At 41.5% G+C, this 19,876-nt stretch overlaps 2 protein-coding genes and 3 non-coding genes across 9 annotated transcripts; 1 reads left to right on the top strand and 4 right to left on the bottom strand.

Moving 5' to 3' along the window:
* The first annotated feature begins 12 nt into the window (after positions 1-12).
* Positions 13-12,360, top strand: GLT8D1 (glycosyltransferase 8 domain containing 1). Of its 4 annotated transcripts, none has more exons than XM_054729799.1 (11): positions 13-233; positions 1,696-1,789; positions 5,039-5,092; positions 5,175-5,273; positions 7,878-8,091; positions 9,353-9,470; positions 9,689-9,773; positions 9,941-10,053; positions 11,321-11,487; positions 11,572-11,684; positions 11,849-12,360. In XM_054729799.1, exons 3-11 carry the CDS (start codon positions 5,077-5,079, stop codon positions 12,037-12,039), a joined length of 1,116 nt encoding a protein of 371 aa, XP_054585774.1. In that variant the 5' UTR covers positions 13-233; positions 1,696-1,789; positions 5,039-5,076; the 3' UTR covers positions 12,040-12,360. The 4 variants fall into 4 exon arrangements, with proteins under 4 accessions (XP_054585774.1, XP_054585775.1, XP_054585776.1 ...); XM_054729800.1 differs by lacking the exon at positions 13-233 and adding an exon at positions 240-341; XM_054729801.1 differs by lacking the exon at positions 13-233 and adding an exon at positions 1,289-1,464.
* An 81-nt stretch (positions 12,361-12,441) lies between these two features.
* Positions 12,442-19,858, bottom strand: GNL3 (G protein nucleolar 3). 2 transcript variants are annotated; one of them, XM_028161030.2, is made up of 15 exons: positions 19,742-19,857; positions 19,047-19,105; positions 17,771-17,908; positions 17,542-17,655; positions 17,240-17,320; positions 16,444-16,576; positions 15,562-15,674; positions 15,196-15,310; positions 14,686-14,773; positions 14,018-14,192; positions 13,768-13,910; positions 13,552-13,688; positions 13,067-13,248; positions 12,777-12,819; positions 12,442-12,680 (listed from the first exon to the last, which is right to left on the bottom strand). In XM_028161030.2, the coding sequence occupies exons 1-15, from the start codon at positions 19,752-19,754 to the stop codon at positions 12,595-12,597; spliced, it is 1,620 nt and encodes a 539-aa protein (XP_028016831.2). In that variant the 5' UTR covers positions 19,755-19,857; the 3' UTR covers positions 12,442-12,594. The 2 variants fall into 2 exon arrangements, with proteins under 2 accessions (XP_028016831.2, XP_054585773.1); XM_054729798.1 differs by lacking the exon at positions 12,777-12,819 and having other exon boundaries at positions 19,742-19,858.
* Positions 14,251-14,327, bottom strand: LOC114228588 (small nucleolar RNA SNORD69). Its single transcript, XR_003614733.1, has one exon. It is a non-coding gene; the product is annotated as a small nucleolar RNA SNORD69 (small nucleolar RNA).
* On the bottom strand, positions 15,433-15,515 carry LOC114228591 (small nucleolar RNA SNORD19B). Its single transcript, XR_003614735.2, has one exon. It is a non-coding gene; the product is annotated as a small nucleolar RNA SNORD19B (small nucleolar RNA).
* LOC114228586 (small nucleolar RNA SNORD19) lies at positions 16,328-16,404 on the bottom strand. The gene has a single exon (XR_003614731.1). It is a non-coding gene; the product is annotated as a small nucleolar RNA SNORD19 (small nucleolar RNA).
* Positions 19,859-19,876: the final 18 nt, after the last annotated feature.

The following is a 19,876-nucleotide window of genomic DNA, read 5'->3' as shown; positions in this document are numbered from 1 at the left end:
GGGGCTGCCCGGTGGCGCCTGTTAGGCGGGACTCTCACCGTCCTTGCAGCGGGTGGGCTCGGGCCTTCGGAACGGCGCGGCGGCGAGGAGCCAGCGGGCGGACAGACTCGGTCCGCAGCGCGGTGACGCAGGCGGCCGGGCGGTGACGGGGCCGGGGCCGGGGCCTGCAGCGCGGCGCTGAGCTGGCGGGGCGGGCCGGGTGCGGGCGGCGGCTCCTCCTCCTCCGGCTGCAGGTAAGGATGGCCGCGAGCATCCGCACGGTAACGGCTCGCCCGAACCCGGAGTCTTTCTCTGGGCCTGAGGCGAACCTTGAGAGCGTCATGTCCCCCGCACCCCTCAGCGTAAGGCGGCCCTTTTGACCCCTAGAATTTAGAAGGGAGTACCCCAGGTCATAGAAAGGAAATGCCTTCGGAGAGGAGGCCGGGCCCTTGGCTGTCCTTTGCACCGGAGTGGAGAGAGCTCGCACTCCAGGGTCTCCAAGCTGGCCTACCACCGACTTCACCGGGCCCTCCCGGGAGAGACCAGCCTCGGGTTCTCTCTGCTTCTCTCAAGGCCAGGGTCTGTCTCAAAAGCATAGGCCCCTTCCCTGTTTCAGAGAGAAACCGTTCTGCAGATGCCGGGCCTGTGCGCCCCAGCTGGCCCCCTGGCCTCTGTGCGATGCTGCACGTAAGGGTCGCAGATGGCGGGATTCTAGGCGCTCCCAGGGCAGGTTGGTGTGTGGCTGCCGCCCCCTCATTCACGCAGTCAGCAAACATTCACGGCATCCTTTGTCGTGCCAGGCAATGGGCCAAGGATATGGCTGTGACCAACACCAGGCCCTTGCCTTCCTAGCACCAGAGTGTGTCCAGGGAGACAGCCACGTACCCCAGAAATATAGGACAGCAGCATTTACCCAGAGAGGGAGGCCGGGGAGATGTGGGAACTCGGGGGAGGTGCAGCTGAAGTTAGGGTTTGGGGGCTCCCTTAACCCCTCAAAGCCAAGTAGGCCCTAGCTTGATGAGGTGGGAGAAAATGGATGAATTCCTTAGTGTTGTCTCACCTTTCAGCCTGGCAGACACTTAACAAGGTTTTTTTTTTTTGTCTTATGTAGAAATAGACATATTCCTCTGTGTTATCCCTCTTTAAATGAACTTCAGCGGGTGGCAGTTGTAGAGACTTTATGGTACAGATAAGACGGGAAGAGGAAATTGCCTGTCAGGCTCCACTTGAGAGAGATCTCCATGGGAATCCATGCCCTTTCTCATGATTATCATAAAAGATCGATTTCCCTTTCCCTTGTTGCCCCTAGATGAATAAGCTCGATCATTCAACAAGTATTGCATGCCTCCTACCATTTGCCAGATGTGATTTTAGATGGAGAGGATACATCAGTAAACACTTTTCATTGGGGTCGCTTTTCTCCTAGAAGAAATAAACAAATGAAATTTCATAATGGGGGGCAGGAAGAGTAAACTTCCCTGATGGGTAAGAGGACAGAAAAATGACCGCGGTCTTGGGTGACTTTGATAAGACCAGTTTGAATGGAGCAGTAGGAATAGAAGTCTGGTTGGAGAAGGGTAAAGGGAGAACAAGAGAGGAAGTGAAGCTGGGTACTTTAAATCCCTTCAAGCTTCTACAGTGAGGGGATGCAGAGAAGTGGGTTTGAGGGTCAACTGGGGTGAAGGAGTAGTTTCTTTCTTTCTTTTTTTTTTTAAGTGGAAGATACTTGAGCATGATAATACGCTGATGGGTGTGATCCAGCAGAGAGAAGAAGAGTTTGCTGAGGCTGCACCAAGGAGGCAGTTATAGGGTAGGTTTCAGACCATCAGTGGAATGGCTTTTCATGTACAGAGTAATGGGGGAAAGCAGAAAAGATGAGCACAGCTGCTGAATGGGAGTCCTAATGCAGGTAACTAGCAAGTTAAAAAAGAAAAAAGTCTTGCTCTGGCCGGATTGGCTCAGTTGGAGCATTGTCCCCTGTACTGATACATTGAAAGGTCATGGGTTCAATTCTTGGTCAGGGTACATACCCAGGTTGCGGGTTTGTTTGGAAGGCAACTGGTCAATGTTTATCTGCTTCTCTCTCCTCCTCCCTTCTTCTCTTCTGAAATCAGTAAGAACATATCCTTATGTGAGGATTTAAAAATAAAAAAGGAAGTCTTTTGCCCTATTGCCATATTTTTGGGGGTCCTGCCCTGTGTGAGTGTGTATGTGTTTTGTGAGTGAGTTGGGAATGTGGACATTTAAAAATTTCTAAACAAAAAATATTAATTTTCATTTTGAATATTACTGATCAAATTGTATATTGTTGTATACTCTTAACAAAAATACAAGCCATTGTTACACATTCCAGGGTCTACATGCAGTTTTGTTTTTAGAATGAATTCCTTCTAACCCAAATCAACAAATCCATTAGCAGGAATAGCACTAGGAAAGGAACTAAGAGTCAGACATACGCCATAATAATTGACATTTTGCGAATAGTTAATTATGGAAGAGTTAGGAGCAGTGGTTTCTGCCATGCCGTCAAATACTTGCTAGGATTGTTTTTCTTGTGTCTAACCAACTGAATAGCACAACTACATGTGTCTGAATTCACATACTACCTGTAACTGTTGCTGCACATTGTTGAGCTAAATCACTGTCCCTTGTACCATTAACTAGATGAGATTTATTTGAATTTGAGTGAGATAGTTTTCTCCAGTCTTGGTGGAAGTTGGGTCCTAGTAAGCAGATGTTAGAGCTGTCTGAGCAGCTCCCAGCCTGCCAGCTTCTATAGGAAAGACAGCCGTGTGATAGCAGCACATGGCTTACTGAATATAGTGATGTATATTCTTTAGAGAGGAAGTTCATTGATATAATGTACTGTATATATACTGCTTTAGCAGGAAAGGAGAGACACAAATAGTATTTTAGATTGTTCTTGGGGAGTCTGAATTATTTTCTCCTGAATTTGTAATCAGGCCTGTGACCCCCAGTTTTTTCCAATAGTTTCAATATATTTCTCCTGTTTTCAAAGGCCTTGAGAAATCAAATGTCTGATATGCACACTGTTTACTTAAGGTGTAATTAATTCAAACATACTTTGATTTTAGAAATAATGCTGTATTTAAAAATGCTTTGTAAAATTAATAGCCTTTTGTAAATGTTAGGTAGTGCCATGGGAAAAGATGAAGTAGAAAAGGGTAAAAGTCTCAGCTGTAGTATCACAATATCCTGGTTGTTTAAAATATGTTTTTAATGTTATTTAATTAATTAATCCTCACCCAAGGGTATTTTTTCCATTGATTTTTTTTTTAGAGAGAGTGGAAGAGAGAGGGAAAGACAGAGAGAATATCGATGTGAGAGAAACACATCGATTGGTTGCTTCCTGCACGCTGGGGAGGACCCTGCAACCGAGGTATGTGCCCATGACTGAAATCGAATCCGCAGGCTCTACCCACTGAGCAAACCAGCTAGGCTAAAATCTCTTTTTAAAGAAGCATTACCCAGAGATTATTGTGGAAATTTAATTGTTTAACTTAGTACCACCTACAATCTTGTTTGCATTGTTTTTTGTTTTTGTTTTTTTGAAAAAGTGAAGGCATGAGCTGGGGAGCATAAGCTGCATGGAAGAAGCTAATTTTTTCTTTTAGCAGATTTTAATTTTCTGAGATTAGTACTCTAAACTTTTTTTATTGTTGTTTTGGGATTTTTTTGTTCTCTGAACTTTTTTTGATAGCAAAATTGGATTTTGTGAAAGAAAAATTTTACAGAAAAACTGAATTTATTTAAGGAAAGGGGATAGGGGATGGGATACCCAAAGGGAAGGGCTACACAGTACCAAGGGATCGTTGGGCCTATGGTGGCGGCACCCAGGAGCTGGAGTTTCAGAGAGGAAGGGAGAGGGAGAGAGTGATAGAAACGTCAGTGATGAGAGAATCATTGATCGGCTGCAGGCCCCATACTGGGGATCGAGCCTGCAACCCAGGCATGTGCCCTAACTGGGAATTGAATTGATGACCTCCCAGTACATGGGACAACGCTCAACCAACTAAGCCACACCAGCGGGGGCATGAATTTTTGTTATGTTTTTGTTTTTTTCTGCAATAGTTTTAAATGAATGTGAAAAATGTTCTTTTCCCCCTCTTTAATTCCAATTAAAGGTGAATGAGATACAACTCAGAACAGGGATGTTTTGTACTGATGAGGCTGACCTCAGGCTACTTGATCATAGACAACTGAGCCCCTATAATTTTTTGTTGTTGTTAATTCTCACCTGAGGATATTTTTTCCATTGATTTTTATTTATTTATTTATTTTATTATATTTTTTTAATATATATTTTATTGATTTTTTTACAGAGAGGAAGGGAGAGGGATAGAGAGTTAGAAACATCGATGAGAGAGAAACATCGATCAGCTGCCTCCTGCACACCGCCCACCGGGGATGTGCCCGCAACCAAGGTACATGCCCTTGACCGGAATCGAACCTGGGACCTTTCAGTCCACAGGCCAACGCTCTATCCACTGAGCCAAACCGGTTAGGGCTCCATTGATTTTTAGAGAGATTGGAAGGGAGAGAGGGTGAGAGAGAGAGAAGCATTGATGTGAGAGAGACACATCGATTGGTTGCCTCCTGCGTGTCCGACCAGGGCCAAGGGTCAAACCTGGCCCTTGAATGGGAATCGAACCCAAGACCCTTCAGTGCGTGGGCTGGTGCTCTAACCGGTTAGCAACACTGGCCAGGACTCCCTGTGAAATTTAACAAGGAATTTCAAGTGGAAATTCATACTATACTTTCCAGGGTGGTTAGACCCCAGCTAGTCCTCTTGGTAGAATTTCTTTTGTTTTTCATCTAGAGGTTTATAATGTACAAGGTTACCTTATTTTTCCAAGTTATTTGGAAGTATTTTATTATGACTACCATAAAAAATTCAGATACCAAATTGGGTTCTTAGAAACTAAGTTTCTAGCAGAAGGTATGCAATTCTTGTTCCTATTTGAATAAAAGTGTTTAGACATTTTGATGGCCTTTCTTCTGTCCCTGCTGAATTTGGGGGCTTCTTTTTGTTTTGTAGGATTAATAACTAATATTTATGTAAGACAGAAGAGGAAGATGTCATTCCGTAAAGGTAAGCTCTTTCTACAGGTTATGTTTTTATTCCTGATCACAAGGTAAAGAGATATAATGCAGGCTTTCCCTCTGTGTTTCAGTAAACATCATCATCCTGGTCCTGGCTGTTGTTTTCTTCTTACTGGTTTTGCACCATAACTTCCTTGGCCTGAGCAGTTTGCTAAGGAATGAGGTTTCAGGTATGGGAACCCTTTGCATCTGTTGAGGAGCTGGAGTTACCTGAGTCCCACATCCTAAGTTATATCATGAGGTGAAAGGAAAAGAAACCTTTCTTAGCCTTACAAAAACTAAAGACCCTGGGTTAAGGCATGGTGGTACTCACTGTGCTCTTGCAGCCTTCCCTTTCCACCCCTTCTCCCTTCTGTGCAGTTGTTTGCTAAGGATTTGATCTGACAAAAGATCCTTGACCAAATCAGAGGCCAGTAAGCAGCCTCTGGGGGCGGCTTCTATTTGCTCACATTTCAGCAGAGCAGGGCCTCAGAAGGTGGGGCCAGTGAGTGTCATAGGTGTTTCATGCTGGCTGTGTTCACTAGAGCATCGGTCGCCAACCTTTTGGACCTCACGGACCACCAGTGGTCCGCAGACCACCGGTTAGCAACCGCTGCACTAGAGTGTCAGTCTGGTTACTTCCCTTCTCCTGTTACTTTCCTATAACCTGTGAACTGTATCAGCAGGACTCTAGTAGTAAAACAAAACCATAAAGCCTGTCAACTGATCTTAAAAATCACTTTATTATATAATTCCATTGCTAGATATTTAAAATTAGTTGTTTATACTGCTCTGCCTTGGTATTGAGGCATGTTTGAAGCTTGAGTATTCGTTAAAAATCAATTTTGGATTGCCACATGCCATAGTTGACCAGAGCGAGAAAAAACTAATAGCTTTCCTGAGTGTTCTGACAGCATGTTTTATAACAGTGTGTATATACATGTGTGTGTGTGTGTGTGTGTGTATGTGTATGTATATGTATATATATATTATAGTATTATTTTCCATATGAACTATAAACCTACTTTTGCCCACCCTGTATGTATGTAAAGTAATGCCTGCTTCTCATAGGAACTTTTATAAAAAAAAAAAATAGCACTCAAGCTCCATGAGGGCATTTTGTTTACTGCTTTATCTCCTGTGCCTCTAAGTGACGGCTGATATGTAGGGGTGCTCAATAAAATATCCATTGACTAAATGATAAATGCCTAGAGATAATTATTATTAAAATTTTAACTTAGTACCTTCCAGTCCCCCTCCCCTCTATTTTTTCTGTATAGTTGAAATTATACTATATATAAATTTGCACATGACATGTTTTGCCTCATGATTATATCCTAAGTATGTTACCATGGCAGTGGAAACTTCATATGTAACTTTATTAATTTTTTTTTTGAGGGGGCACCCAGATAACTTTATTAATTTTTAAAATTATCTTGGTTAATTCTCTCCTGAAGATAGAGTGGAAGGGAGGATGAGACAGAAAAACATCTGTGAGAGAGACACATAGATTGGTTGCCTCCTGCACACACTCCAACCAGGGCCTGGGATCGAGCCTGCAACTGAGGTACGAGCCCTTGACCGGAATCGAACCTGGGACCCTTCAGTCCACAGGCCGACACTCTGTCCACTGAGCCAAACCGACCAGAGTTCATATATAATTTAATGCCACATAGTTTACTTGTTTCCATAGGAGTCTTTTGGTACAATGACTTTCTGATTTTTTTTTTTTTAATAATTTTTGTCTTCTGATCAGAACTTTTTAAAAAATATTTTTATTGATTTTAGAGAGGGAGAGGGAGAGATAGAAACATCAGTGATGAGAGAGAATCATTGATCGGCTGCCTCCTGCACACCCACTACTGGGGATCGAGCCCACAGCCCAGGCATATGCCCTTGACCGGAATCAAACCCGCGACCCTTCAATCTGCAGGCCAATGCTCCATCCATTGAGCCAAGCCAGCTAGGGCGACTTTCTGATTTTTTATGGCAACCCCACAATAAGAAGTATGTTACATATAGCACACACATATACATGTGTGTGTGCTGATTGTCTATCCACCTTTCATGATGGTAGAGATTTGTCTGTTTTATTCATGGCTATAACCCAGTGCCTAGATATTGCCTGGCACATAGTAGGCACTGAGTGTTCAATGAATAAATGAATGGATATATTATAAAAGGCAAAAAGGAAGGTTTACAAAACAGTATGTGCAGTTGCTGTGTGGGATGCACTCTGATATATATATTTTTTCCCACTCTGATATTTTCTAATTCAATGTTCTATTCCAATTCAGGAACTGTTTTCTACTCAAATTCTGATCATGATCTTCTAAATTGATTTCATGCCTACTTATGGGGCATGATTCATAGTCTGAAAAACTTTTTGTTTCTAAGTTTTCAAATTGTAAATAAAATCGTGGCTTTTGATTACCTCTCAGATTTTGTCCTTGAGAGGCAAGAGGAATTACGTACTATGAGTCAAAGGCCATGTACCTATTTAAGGCTCTTAGTACAAATTGCCAAAAATTGCTAGAAAAATTCTGTTCTATTCCCATCAGTTGTGTATCAGAATTTTGTTGACCTGGGTGTTTGTTTTTTAATGCTGCTTCTGTTTTTCCAAAAACCTGGTTATATATAGGAAAACACAATTTCTGGGCTGTATATTCACATTGTAATGGGAATGAGGTAAATAAGCATCACAGTCCTTACGTCTTTTCATGTCTAGTGCTCTATGTCAATACCTCATGAGATTGTGTTTGTATCATAGGACCTTTCTTATGTGTTCTTTGCAGATTCAGGAATTGTGGGGCTTCAGCCCATAGACTTTATCCCAAATGCTCCCCATGATGCTGTAGATGGGAGACAAGAGGAGGTTCCTGTGGTCATTGCTGCATCTGAAGATAGGCTCGGGGGGACCATTGCAGCCATAAATAGCATTCAGCACAACACTCGCTCCAATGTCATTTTCTACGTTGTTACGCTCAATCATACCGCAGACCATCTCCGGTGAGCTCTGCTTGCCTGATGATTCTTCTAGAGAATGCTTTATAAGTGTATATTTTCTCTATACAATTGAGATTATACCACATACAAGTTGCACATGACAAGTTTTCCCAGGTGATATCATAAGCATGTCCCCACGATATCAGAAACAATGTAAGGAACTTTTACTAAGATGTAAATCAACTGAGCCACTATGAACACTGTTAACTCAAGGTGGTATTTTTTTAGTAAATTTTCTCAATGCAGGAAGTAATATGTTGATTTACATTCTGTTACAAGTTTCTTACCTCATGAAACATGCTCTGAGTATCTCTGGTCTAGAGTAGGAAGGGATGTGGGAGCCATGGCAAGGTAGTGTGAAGTGAGCACAGGCACTGATACAAATTCTGGTCCAGAGTGATTGGGGAACATTACCTAACCCTTTGAAACCCTCATCTGTAAATAGGGGATGAAAATATTCAACTTAGAGGATTATTGTGTCAAGTAAATGAGAAAATATATTAAAAAATACCTAGTACATAATTGCTCAGTAAATGGTTATTTACTATTATAGTGATTAATAATAGAAACCCAATCTGAGCAACAGTCTCATCCATGCTTTGAAAATGCTTTGAATTAATGTTTCAAAATTTATTCCAAGTAACATCTGGTCTAACACGTTAATAGTTGTCAGAGTTCTAAAACATTTTTGTCCTTGTGGCTTTCTCCGTGTTTCATGTTTTGTGCAAATTATTTTTCGATTTCAAAAATTCAGAATCTATCTAAAATAATATAAAACTACACAGATAACATTGTCCACAAAATGCTGAATTGAAATGGACCTAGGAAAAGTATGCAATACTTTTCTCACAGGCAGTACATTAGACTCAGGTGGAAGAATTATGTAGTCAGTACAGTGAATTACTGTCTGTAGATTAGCTAATTACCAGCTTTGTTGATAATTACCTTTTACTGCCATCCTACTTTGACTCATTTTCTTCACCCATGTGATGATCGGATGTTCTCAGTTCCATAGGGAGTTCTTCTACAATAGTTTAGTTTCAGAAGAGGGATCAAAAATGTGAGCCTGGTGGGAGAATCTTGGCTCAGGGAGGGACTTTGGTGGGACTAGTCTTCAGATGTGGAAATCGAGGCTCAGAGAAGTGAAGAGGTTGAAAGCACCTATTGATCCCTAGGGTTTCTCTTTGGAAGGCACAAAAAGATAAGGCTTGATTTTGGGACATGATTATTTAAAACTGAAATTTTGGCACTTCATTTTCATTAGGTCTTGGCTCAGCAGCAGTATTCTGAAAAGCATCAGGTACAAAATTGTGAATTTTGACACTAAACTTTTGGAAGGGAAAGTAAAGGAGGAACCGGACCAGGGGGAATCTGTAAAACCAGTGAGTTCCATTCATCTTTGTATATGAGTATTAGGAAATGACTGAGTATATGGGTACATTGCAAGTAGTTTCCTGGGACCAAGCCTGGGCAATTCTAAGTGACCTTTGGCTGACTTCGTCATGGGCACTGAGAACATTCTGGGAGATTCTAGTAAATGAAATGTACACACAGCCATTTGTTGATTCCTATGTCAACACCTCTCGTTTTTCTCCCCCAGTTAACCTTTGCAAGGTTCTACTTGCCTATTCTGGTTCCCGGCGCAAAGAAGGCTATATATATGGATGATGATGTAATTGTGCAAGGTACCAAAGGATGTCTCACTCATTAGTGCTGTTCTGTCTGTAGAGTGTGGGCAGTAGTGGTTGTCTTATTTATGGTATCCTTATTAAGGTCACCCTAGGAAGTAGTGGGAAGAATAGGGAATCTTGAGACAACTAGTAATATAAATCTTATACCTTATCTATTTCAGGTGATATCCTTGCACTCTACAATACACCACTGAAGCCAGGACATGCAGCTGCATTTTCAGAAGATTGTGATTCAGCCTCTACTAAAGTTGTCATTCGTGGAGCAGGGAACCAGGTAAATTACTTATTAGAACCCTTGTAGACACTCCCTTCCCTAAAAAGCAGGTTAATGGGGAGGCAGCAAAATCTGGGAACTCTTCTTTTTGTTGCTGCATTTTATATTCCCCAATTATTCCGTCCCAAAACTCAAGCGTTTTCCTATAGATTGGTGCATGCCTTGACAACCTAATTCTCCTTGAACAACTTGACTTGTTTCTAGTTTCCTATTCTTAGAATCCCACATGTCACTTTTATTTGCTTTATTTGTAGAGTCCTTCATAATAATCTAAGTCATAGGTTTTAAATACACAACTCTTCTCTTTACTGGCTGTCAAATTATAGCCATGTGCTGCATAACTTTCACATATCCAACAGTGGTCCCATTAAGATTATAATGGGAAAATTCCTATTGCCTAGTGAGCTTGTAGTTGTCTTAATGTTAAAGTACAATGTATTATGTGTTCTTGGTGATGATAAACCTACCATGCACATTGTAAGTATAGCACAATTATGAACAATACATAATACTTGGTAATAACTTTATTACTGGTTTATGTACTTACTATATACTTACTATACTTGTTCTACGAATAAAAATGTTTACTGAACTGGCCAGTGTTGCTCAGTTGGTTGGACATTGTCCTGTGCACTCAAAGGTTGCAGGTTTGATTCCAGGTTTTGGATTCCATCCCCAGTAGGGGGTATGCAGGAGGCAGCCAATCTATGCTGTTTCTCTTCCTCTCTATAGAAATAAAAAGATTTGCTGAGATACTATGCCATTACACCTGAAATAGTCTCATAGATCTCATGTTTACTGTCATTTTTAATTTTTGAGAGAGAGGAAGGGAGGAAATATCAATGTAAGAGTGGAACATTGATAGGCTGCCTCCTACACAGCCCTACTGGGGATTGAACCTGTAATCCTGAGCATGTGCCCTGACCCAAAATCAAACCTTTTGGAGCTGGAGTTGACACCCAACCAGAGCCACACCAGCCAGGGCAACTGGATTATTTCCTCTTGTGCTTGATTTAATCTTGTGTTGTTTTGTATAGTAACATGCTATACAGGCTTGAGGCATGGGAGCATTAGGCTATATACACAGCCTAGGTGTAAAGTAGGCCACTTCATCTAGGTTTGTGTTAAGTGCACACTATAATGTTCACACAATGATTTCGCCCAACGAAGTACTTCGCAAGACATATCTTTATCATTAAGCAGTGCATGGCTGTATATATTTACTGTTTGAAGCAGTGAACACACTATATATCCCATTTGTTTTTAGTACAATTACATTGGATATCTTGACTATAAAAAGGAAAGAATCCGTAAGCTTTCCATGAAAGCCAGCACCTGCTCATTTAATCCTGGAGTTTTTGTTGCAAACTTGACAGAATGGAAAAGACAGAATATAACTAACCAGCTGGAAAAATGGATGAAACTCAATGTAGAGTAAGTATAAAACTGCCCTAGCTGTATTTCAACAGGAATTAGTCATGATTCTTCACTAAACAGCTTACATTTATCTGTCCCAAGAGAGGGACTGTACAGCAGAACACTGGCCGGCAGCATCACAACACCTCCTCTGTTGATCGTATTTTATCAACAGCACTCCACCATCGACCCCATGTGGAACGTCCGCCACCTTGGTAAGTGGAATTAACAAAAGGCCTAAGCTAGTAAAGAATTAAGTATCTAAAGGACTATCCTCAGGGATGGGATATATTGTTTCCTTTTAAGTTTTCTCCAGTTTGATGTGGCATTGTCATGTCTGACCAGTACAATCATTTGGCTTTTTCTCTCTCAACATAAGGCTCCAGTGCTGGAAAACGATACTCACCCCAGTTTGTAAAAGCTGCCAAATTACTACATTGGAATGGGCACTTTAAGCCATGGGGAAGAACTGCTTCATATACTGATGTCTGGGAAAAATGGTATATTCCTGACCCAACAGGCAAATTCAGCCTTATCAGAAGACATACGGAGATCTCAAACATAAAGTAGAATCTAGTTTATGCTATAAGCATTTCTCAGGAAATCCTGGAAGATAGTATGTGTGGGAAGTAATTGTGGCAACCCATGGAAAAGGAACATTTCAACTGGGTCAAGAGGACAAATGACACCGTCTGCTTCCTGATAGACTACACGTATCTCCATCTGCCTTACCAAGTGTTTGCTTACTACAGTACTGAATAACCAGAGGTGAATGGACTGATAATAGCTGACACAGCTAGTTCAACACTGCTGCTTGGTTTTACATTTGTAACCTGTGGCCCGATCTATAAGTAAATAAAGTGAAACCTACATTTTTCAGTAGGTATCTGACTTTTTGCATCCAGGTAAATAATTCTACCCATTCAGTGTATAAGAGATGAATTGTCTTTTTATGGAATTCAGACACTTTCTACATTGCCTGATTTTTTAAAATGACTATTATGATACATATTTACAAAATTTACACAGCTTGTCATACCAGAAACAAACTGGTACATCATACACATAAAACAGCTTGTTCAAATTGTAAAAAAGACGAAGAACCCCTAAGAGGACAAAGTTACATTATACATAGTCTGTACTGAAGTTGTAGGCATCACCTTCCTCTTCAGACATCCTATCCAAGACACAAGACTGTGCAGACTGTTCATCTATAATAGAGAGAAGAGTTTTTTGGTTTTTTTAAAAAAGTAAAAGCAATTTTAATGGATTTGTTATAAGACCCCTCCTCCCCCCAACTAACTCACCTGCCCAGGTCTCTTTAGCAGGGGGTATGTCTGAGCTACTTCCCTGTGGGACAAAGAGAGGCAGTGCTGTATTAGTAGCCCCTGTGCTGCTTATTAATCTAATTAAAGATACACATAATGGAATCAACAAAACAGACTAATGGCTGGAAGACTTAAACACCTAAATTGGGGCTTTGTTGTAATCTATTATTAAATACTTGATTTCTACCTTTAGACCCTTCTCATTTGTTGTACATTATAATATTGGAAAACTTAATTCAGCTTAAACAACTCATGGACAACATACTTACATCAGCTTCTTCATCAACACTTTTCTGGTCACTGTTGATGTCTCCCAAGTCCTTCCCCTCTTCCTGCTTCCTTCCTTTCTGTTTTGGCAATTCTTCAACTATGTCCTTTTCCTCTGTTATTCCATTTGTCAGACCCGAGGACTGGAAAAGGATGCTACTGGCTAAATGAGGGCCCCTGATGGCTAGTAAAGGAACACAGCACATGTTAACAGATAAGACCTTTATTGGCCTTTCAGCTGGTGAAAAGAGCAGTCAAACCCAAACCTTGCTGCCCTAGCCGGTTTGGCTCAGTGGATAGAGTGTCAGCCTGCAGACTAAAGCATCCTGGGTTTATTAATTCCAGTTGGGCACATGCCCAGGTTTCAGGCTTGATCCCCAGTAGGGGGTGTGCAGGAAGTAGCTGATCACTGATTCTCATTGATGTTTCTCTCTCTCCCTCTCTGAAATCAAAGTATATTTAAAAAAAAAAACAAAGTCTTGCTTACCTTGTATGCTGTGAGCATTGTTCTTTTCTAGTTCTTCCAGATTCAAGCCCAATTTCATGTCTGTCACAATGTTTTCATTAAAATGTGGAGAAAGAGTCCAGGATGGAGGGGGATGGCAATAGTAGCCTAAAGAGCCACTGGTATTAAAAACAAGACTTGTCAAAAACCAGTTCCTTTATTCTATGTGGTCATCAAATGCCTAAAAAGAAGCCTTACCCTGTCCACTGAGACCACAACAGTTTGGCAGCACCTTCTACATTTGGGCTTCCACCTTTTTGGTGCAGTCCTCTTCTCTGAGCAAGCGAAGTAAAAAATTCTGAAGGGCTCTTGAAGTCTGGGACAGTGAATTTCAGTACTACCTTAAAAGAAAAACAAACTGTCATTTGTCTGATACAGTGCAGTTATTAAAAAAACAGAATTTTCAACTTAAAATGTGCATGGAACTCAAAGGAAGGGGTTCTTCTACCTGTCGAGTGTCAGCCTGGGACAGGATGGCACTGGCAGCCTCCACTGGTCTTAGTTCTTCGATACTTGCTGGACTTCTCAGAGCAAGTGTGGCAGGAGAGTTAATTGGAGACACAATGAAACTTGGACTATCTATGATTGTGATTTGTTTGTCCAGGGGGACAACCTGCATGCTCCTGGAATAAGATACGGTAATTGATGAGGGTGCTACTTTACCCGAAGGACTAAAGACAGAACACGAAGCTCAGGGTTGGATTGAACAAACTCAGCATAGTCTGTCAGATCCAGTTTATCATCATTTGCTTCATGTGCATCTAAATAAACCATACTGCTCCCCTTCCAAAGAGAGACACTACATGTGATAGCTTACATATCGACCTGAACACATGCTGCTTCCTCTGCCATAAATACACATTTGCGTCAAGACCAGGTTAAAGAACCACCTCCTCTGAGGGCGCTTTCCCCACTCTGAATCTATTTGCTTATTTGTCTCTCAAACCAGATCATGGGCAGCTATTTCATTTCAATTCTTCCCCAAGCCTAGCACTGGCTTAACCTCTTCCTTTCACCCTAAAAGAATGAAAAATTGTCTTCCTTAATATACCCAAAACAAAATTATATTTACTCATCTATAGTGAAATGTTACAATTATGGAACAACTCCGTTTACCTTGTAAGTCCCATGGATACACCAACATTACATATCTGTTCTTGTTTTAAGCAGTTGATGAGGCTGCTTTTCCCCACATTTGGGAAACCTACAAATGGCAAATCTACAATTAAAAGTCATTGTGTTGGCAATTTTAACTCCCCATTGTTTTATGCTTTCTTGATGTTTAGAGCAAGATCAGAGTTGGATCTGAGTGTCTTCACTTTAACACTAAGACCAATCTCAGCATCATCCTTTCTTGCACAAGTAATGAGAGGGCAGAAGATGATTCATTCAAATACACCCAGAGCTTTAAAAAGCCAACTTCCTACAGTGCCCAGTTGGGGGAAAAAAATGAATTAGGCAGAAATTACATAAGAAATTGTGTTTACAGTGTATGTGTGGTAAGGTGGGCAACAAGCTAGTGTTTAAACAAGTCCTGTATTTAGCCAAGACCCCCATATACTCTTAACAGAAAAATTCTTGGCAGGTAAGAGAGCAAGACATAAAATGTGTTGAATTGAAACTCACCAACTACTCCAACCTGAATAGCTTTGCCATAAATCTCTTGAAAATCTCTAAGAAGTTTCCAAAGGCCTTCTTTCCCAACACAGATTTCACTTTTGAATGGAACGTTCCTCCTTTCCTTCATGTTAAAAATGCAAACAATTAGTTTAACTACTTCTGACAACCTACCATATAAAACCCAAAATCCTGGCTCCAAAGACCAGCCATTAAATCACCATATTCTACTGCCTTTCAGATTCTCTCTGGATGAAATCAGAGTTGGATCTTATATGTCCTCATTATTTAAATCAAGATCTTGTAAACTCATCATATTTCAGCCATCCAAAATCTGAAAGCAGCACATTTCCCACCAATGACAGTAAAGGGTACCTTGATTATCTTTCTTTTGTACTTCAGATTTGTTGAGGCTCTGAACACGACTGTGGGCAATTCCTTCTTCAAATAATTTACCCAATTCTCCAAATTCTCCCTTGGTACCAAATCTGGTAGGGATTAGATTAGAAATAAAACACACAAGTTCCAATTTGGTCATTCAATTGAGATGAATTTGCAAATCTGATAAAACTATGGATATCACCCTGTTTTGCCTTTTCCTAGTTTTTGTGTGTTTTTTTCTTTCAGAAGGATTTAAATGGGAGATGGGGAGAGGATAAGCTCTCTACCATACTGCCTTTATCTTAATAGTTCAGTATGTATAACTCTGTATTTCTATTCTCCTCTGTACTGCACACCCTCTCAAGATTAAGCCAACCTATAGATTATTACCTTAACCTTAGGGCTTTACTCCCCAATTTACTGACCACACAGTAACTGTAGATCCCATTATTATTCTCTGCTTCACAGGTCTCTATTCTAGGTTTCCCTGTTCCTGCTGCTCAAACCCAGACATAGTTAACTATGGATTTCATCTAAATATTGTCACATATCAACACTGTGCAGGTGTGGAGAACCTGACACAGAGCCATCACTTCCTATTTGCATAGTAAGGTGAGTATAGAAGTTTGTACTCTTAAGACAAAGTTCTAAGTATTGAATAACAACAAAACCAAACCAGCAGAAGCCAGTCAAGTCACTTGTAGAAAACACCACCCCTCTGCCCAACACTGGACTTTGGCAATAAAAGAGCAAATGCACTGGCTTTGTTGAGGTCAGAGTTGGATCTTATCAGTCTTCAAGGAAAGTCAGACTGTTCAGATGTTTTCCTCACACCTCACTAGTGCACATGAAACACAGGGCATTCCTTTTGCTCACCTGATTTATTTAATACAAGTACCAGCCTTTTCTGTCCACCCTGGAGAATGGCATTTTCCACCTGGGGACACCTGCAACCAAGAGGATCTCTGGCATCCAACACTTCCAGCACAACATCTGAGGCTTCAATCACCTGTTAAGGTAGAAACTATCAGGGAACTCCTACACACAAGTATGGAGTGTGTCCACTTTGCAACAGGGTGAGCTCAGAGTTGGATCTCATTTCTTCACTTTGGCATGAAGAATGTTCACACTCATCATTTCTCACAGGAAAGGTAACATAGGTGTGCTCAACAGCCTCTCACCTCTAAAAAGATTTAAAAAATGGAAATACACCTGTCTGAATATAGCATCTCCCCCAAGAGTTGCTGAGAAGCACGGTCAAGCTCTATTCACAGGGGAGTGAGCTTGAGAAAACAGATGTTGTGGATGGTCATGCTGGGGAGCAACTATACCAAGATACTCCTTTGATTTCCTACAAAGCACTCATTTTAATATATTTTGCAGTTTTAAAAACCACTGTGTCAACATGCTATTTTAACACGAAGTATCACTTTTGTAAATCATGCTTATGGGGAACTGTTCCTGTGCAAAAATTTAAAACCACAAGAATGTTTTCATCAGTTAAACATAACAGAAAGGCCCTAAATAGGATAAACCAACTTGCTTCAGCTCTTGTGAATGGCTTCTTCCAGCTCAAGTGAACTCTACTTCATCTTTACAAGGTTGGTGTCAGAAAAAAATGACTCTATAGTCTTTTAAACCTCAATACCATTTTTAGAAAGACCTAAGGTACCTTTTTAAGTTCCAGACAATACAACTTCTTCGGATGCTGTTTAGCCAGCTTGGCTTTCTTAGCTTTGTGTTGCCCAAATTCCTAAAGGACAAAAACAAAGGAAAAAGGATACAAAATTAGAAACTCAGCAGTTATAACTGGTTTCTCTATTTTCCATGGCTGATAAGGGGTACTGCAGTTGACATTTAAACAGGTAATAGTGTCTGAACTAGATCCTTTTCTTCCCAAGAGGCACAGCAACTCCTGTTTATGTGCTTTTTCTTCTACATCAGAACTCCTCTCTTTCAGAGACTTGATCATACCTCCTTCACAGGATCCACGTCAGATGGCTCAACACCAAGACTAGCTTCAAATTTCCTTTTCTTTTCCTGTTCCTTCTGCCTGTCAAGTTTCTGCTGCTGTTTTAGTTCTTCAAGCTGTGCCCAAGCCATAAGAGAAATGGGTGAGCCAAAATGACACGGTGGTATTACTCTACTTCAAAAATAAAAAAATACACATCACTTGTTGAAAATTTCAGCTAATATAACTTACCTGTTGTTTCCTGAGCTCAGCTTCCCGAAGAAGAGCCTCCTTAAAGGGAGCACTGTTTGGAACTCCTGGATCTTTCCTAGGTTTCTTGCGACCCCGTTTCTTAGCCTCCTTCCTCAATTTTCGATGGTGCTCTCGAACCTAACATGATAAAAAAACAAATTTATCAGTTTACAAAAATACTAAACAGAATTATTGTGAGAAATTAGCTAGTTTAGTTTACCTGTAAAATGACTGAGAAAAATAGAACTTTAATTGTAATCATACAGAGTTGCCTATCCTATATAATAAAAATGTAATATGCAAATGGTCGTTACTCCGTGAAGCGTAACAACCGGATCTCGGATCAACAGGAGGGTGGGACAGCGAGCTACAAGCAGGCAACAGAGAGCTACAGGAGGGTGCAGGGCAGCAAGACATGGGGAGGGCAGGGGGAGCTACAGGAGGGCGGGGCAGTGAGCTACTGGCTCAGGGATTTGTGTGCAGGGCTACTAATTTATGTACAAAACAGCAAGAAAATCACTGGGCCCTGGCTGATGTGGCTCAGTTGAATGAGCGCGTACTCCCATTCACCAAAAGGTCACCAGTTTGATTCCTGGTCAGGGCCCATGCCCAGTAGAGAGCCTGCAGGAGGCAGCTGATTGATACTCACATTTATTTATTTTTTTCTCTCTCTTCCCCTAATAAATTTTAAATACCCTACACCAGCGATCATCAACCGGTGGTCTGCGAGGTCTGAAAGGTTGGCGACTGCTGGTTTAAGGAAACCTTTGGAGCAGCGGTCTCCAACCGGTGGTCGCGAGGTCCTAAAGGTTGGCAACCACTGCCCTACACAACGTATTTAAGAAAATGTCACTGGGAGATTCTTTTTTGTAAAGGTTGTTAACATGTTGAACAAAGTTTACAGACTTATCACTGAATTACTGCACTTTCTCACAGCTCTGATGCCTAAGAGGTTGTGCTGCCCGGTATCTCCATTGGTTAGGGTGTCGTCTGGATATGCCAAGGTTGCTGATTGGATCCCTGGTCAGGGCACATACAATAATCAACCAACGAATGCATAAATAAGCAGCATAACAAACTGATGTTTCTCCCTTCCTCTTTCTAAAATCAATTAAAAAAGAAAAAAAAAGCTTGTGCCATGGTTAGTATGCCAAAAGTGCCAACCTCCATTTCCTGAGATGAATCATAGTAATTCAAACCTTCTCCTGGAGGAGAGAGGGGGCAGAAATCAGTTTAGCACTGTATTTGGCATAGCCCTCCCAAGCACAAGTCTTACCTTTTTTTGGATTTTATACCGCTTATGGCAGGTCATGCGTTTACTTGCTTTCTTTAATTCTACAAAGAAACATATCACAAAAGAGATTACACACAAATGATCAGTTTGTTTAGGTCTTGGTGACTGAACTCTGCGGTCAGGACCCTTTTTGTGTAAAGTAATAAGCTCTCAAATCATGAGGGGCACACAATAAAAATACACTTGCCACTCAAATCCCGGAGAATTTGACTAATAGATCGAGAGTAGAGCCCAACTCGCCTTCTCCCACTCGTCCTGTATCAGATTGGGATTGTACTCAGGAAAGTAGGAGACCCAAGACGACAGCCACTTCTTGTCAACCAAGAATCACAAAGTAGAAGCAAAAGGTGGGTTTGAGAGATGACTCTCAGACCTCACTGGGGCGGGACTGAACGCAGTCGCATAAAGAAAAAAGCGGCCATAAACCTGGCTCAGGCTGTTTTCCTCACGACACTCTGGCCTGATGCCGACTTTTATGGCCCAGATCTCCTTCTGTACTTTAGGCCCGAGGTTAACACGAGCCTTCCAACTCTCGGTTCCACGGGACCAGAACAATGGCTTATGTCATACCCGCAGGCCCCAATTCCTGCAGGGACCAAGCTTCAGAAGAGCACCCTGATGGGTCACCGACCACCAAAAACAGTGGCCCCTCCACTCCGCCCCTAGACAACACTCACTCGGTCGCTTCATACTGGAGATGGAAGCAGCAGTGGTAAGAGTAGCAGCTACAACCTGCCTCCTCCGCCACCACGTGGGATCTGAGGCCTTCGGCGAGCGTCACGCACTCACGCTGCCGCCGTAAAGCACGCCGC

This window comes from Eptesicus fuscus, chromosome 18, assembly GCF_027574615.1.
Source record: "Eptesicus fuscus isolate TK198812 chromosome 18, DD_ASM_mEF_20220401, whole genome shotgun sequence".
Classification (NCBI taxonomy): domain Eukaryota; kingdom Metazoa; phylum Chordata; class Mammalia; order Chiroptera; family Vespertilionidae; genus Eptesicus; species Eptesicus fuscus.
Note: the sequence above shows the minus strand (reverse complement) of the source record. Positions and strands in the feature narration are given on the sequence as shown.